This window comes from Apaloderma vittatum, unplaced genomic scaffold (assembly GCF_000703405.1).
Source record: "Apaloderma vittatum isolate BGI_N311 unplaced genomic scaffold, ASM70340v1 scaffold28526, whole genome shotgun sequence".
In the NCBI taxonomy this organism is placed as follows: domain Eukaryota; kingdom Metazoa; phylum Chordata; class Aves; order Trogoniformes; family Trogonidae; genus Apaloderma; species Apaloderma vittatum.
In genome coordinates, this window is record NW_009721670.1 from 1847 (window position 1) to 4380 (window position 2534).

At 59.2% G+C, this 2534-nt stretch overlaps 1 protein-coding gene across 1 annotated transcript in view; it reads left to right on the forward strand.

Moving 5' to 3' along the window:
* Positions 1-343: 343 nt before the first annotated feature.
* EPHB3 (EPH receptor B3) overlaps positions 344-2534 on the forward strand; it is a gene marked incomplete at its 5' end in the record, with an annotated part of 5172 nt that continues 2981 nt past the window's right edge. The window contains 5 exons of the mRNA XM_009871490.1: positions 344-499; positions 638-973; positions 1780-1904; positions 2069-2237; positions 2332-2437. Of these exons, the coding sequence (XP_009869792.1) occupies positions 344-499; positions 638-973; positions 1780-1904; positions 2069-2237; positions 2332-2437 (892 nt within the window). The remainder of the gene's footprint in view (positions 500-637; positions 974-1779; positions 1905-2068; positions 2238-2331; positions 2438-2534) is intronic.

Here is a 2534-nt window from a genome sequence, read left to right on the forward strand (position 1 = left end):
TGGGTCCTTTCCTTCCCAGCCTTATTTTGCCGAAGAATGGGTTGTTGATCCCATGGAGCATGCTGGGCCTAGAAACTGGCTAGGGAAGGGAGGGTGGCAAAGCCATGCCTGCATTGGCGGGTGTCCCTGCACTGTGCCAGCAGCCCCCTCTCACCCACCCTGCCCGGCCAGGGGATCCACATCCCTGGGCAGAGCTGATGGTGAGAAGAAGGCTTGTAGGTGGCATGTGGTCTGCTCTGACATTTGGCAAGGAGCAAGGAAGGATCTGACCAGCCTTGGCGGGGAATGGTGGATGTTTTCTGGGTGCACTTTTATAAGTCAGATCTGGTTTCTCTTCCTCCAGCATGTGGTCCAGGAACCTTCAAGTCTAAGCAGGGCGAAGGTCCCTGCTCTCCCTGCCCTCCCAACAGCCGGACCACCTCCGGAGCAGCAACGGTCTGCACATGTCGAAGCGGCTTTTTCCGGGCAGACACGGACCCTGCAGACAGCGCCTGCACCAGTAAGTCCTGCCCGAGGCGAGGATAGCTGTAGGGGTGGTGAGGGTCCACCTCTGGGGTGGAGGGAGCATGCTGTACCCACACTGGAGTGAGCCAGGCGTGGGGGCACGTCATCCCTGACCCCTACGTTTTTCCCGCAGGCGTCCCCTCCGCTCCCCGCAGCGTCATCTCCAACGTGAACGAGACATCGCTGGTGCTGGAGTGGAGCGAGCCACAGGACACGGGCGGGCGGGATGACCTGCTCTACAACGTCATCTGCAAGAAGTGCAGCGTGGAGCGGCGCCTGTGCACCCGCTGCGACGACAACGTGGAGTTCGTGCCGCGCCAGCTCGGCCTCACCGAGCGTCGCATCTACATCAGCAACCTGATGGCCCACACCCAGTACACCTTTGAGATCCAGGCCGTGAACGGCATCTCCAACAAGAGCCCTTACTCTCCCCATTTCGCCTCTGTCAACATCACGACCAACCAGGCAGGTCAGTGGAGCTGCTGGAGAGCTGGGGCTGGCTGTCTGCCGCAAAGCAGAGCAGGGGATTTCTTGCTGACAGCCTTGGAGGCTGCAGTCCTTTGTGCTGCCGCGTTACTGGCTCTCTGCGCCTGCATCTAATCCCCTGGGTAAATTCTCCTCTCCGTTTAACGCATGTCCCTGGAGGAGATGAGATCAGAACGCGTGCGTGTGGAGAAGGGGCAGGGTTGGCAGATGCTCCGGAGAGCTCTGGATCTCCTAGACCTACCCCAGAGATGCTGTGCCTGCTGCGAAGGGAGGAGGAAGGAAATGAGATTTCTCCCCTGTGGGCCTGGGAAGGCTCAGCACCAGCCCAAACCTTCACAAGCAGCCGAGTGCTCTGCCATTCCCTCTTTCCTCCCGCTCTGGCCCAGCTCCAGCGTGCTGGTAATCTCCAACCGCCGCGCTCTGATCTGATTTCATGGGTCTCATCAGTGGGGTGGAGCACAGAGCTCTCAGCAAGTGGAGGAAGGGAGGGAGCCCTGATTTGGGCTGGCAGGACCCTGTCCCAGACTGGTTTGCAGCAAGGCATGGAGTGAAGTGTTACCCTGGTGCTATTTCTGAGGCTCCCCTTGATCCCTTATCACCTTAGGTGCAAGATGTTGAGATCACACCTCCTTGCAGAGACTCGTGGGAGGCTAGTCTCAAAGCTTTTGCACACCTTTCCACTGAGGTCATCCGAGCAGGTCCCAGGCAGAGAGTCCCCTATGCCGAAGCGGGATGGTGGAGGGGGAAGCCTGGCACAGATGGTCATTCCTCCCTTGCCCTCTTTCCTAGCCCCATCTGCCGTGCCCACGATGCACCTGCACAGCAGCACCGGGAACAGCATGACACTGTCGTGGACTCCCCCAGAGAGACCCAACGGCATCATTCTTGACTATGAGATCAAGTACTCGGAGAAGGTAAAGCAGGAGGCAGAGCAGCCTTTTTTCCTCCTCCAGCCCTTCTGGCTGGCTGTCAGTCCTGTGGCAAGGGGAATCCCTGCAGGGGTAGCGCTGGGGGATGTGGGAGCCCTCAAAGCGGGAATTGCTTCACTGAGGTGACACCCTCATGTCTCCTCTAACAGCAAGGCCAGAGTGATGGCATCGCCAACACGGTCACCAGCCAGAAAAACTCGGTGCGGCTGGACGGGCTGAAGGCCAATGCTCGGTACATGGTGCAGGTCCGGGCACGCACGGTGGCTGGATATGGCCGCTACAGCCTCCCCACGGAGTTTCAGACGACTGCAGAGGGTGGTAGGTACCAGGACTGGGCTGCCTCCATCTCGCAGCCCTCTTATGTGTGCTCCTACCCCAGCTTGACTTTGATTTCTGCCTCTCCCTTCACCAGGCTCCACCAGCAAGACTTTCCAGGAGCTGCCTCTGATTGTGGGTTCGGCCACTGCGGGGCTGCTATTCGTCATGGTTGTGGTGATCATCGCTATCGTCTGCTTCAGGTACTGGCTTTGCAGGGAATGGGGTTCAGAGCTGGGTTTGGGGGTTGCTTGTGTCTGCCCCAGAGCTTTCCCCTTCAACTCGTGGATAGAGCTGTGG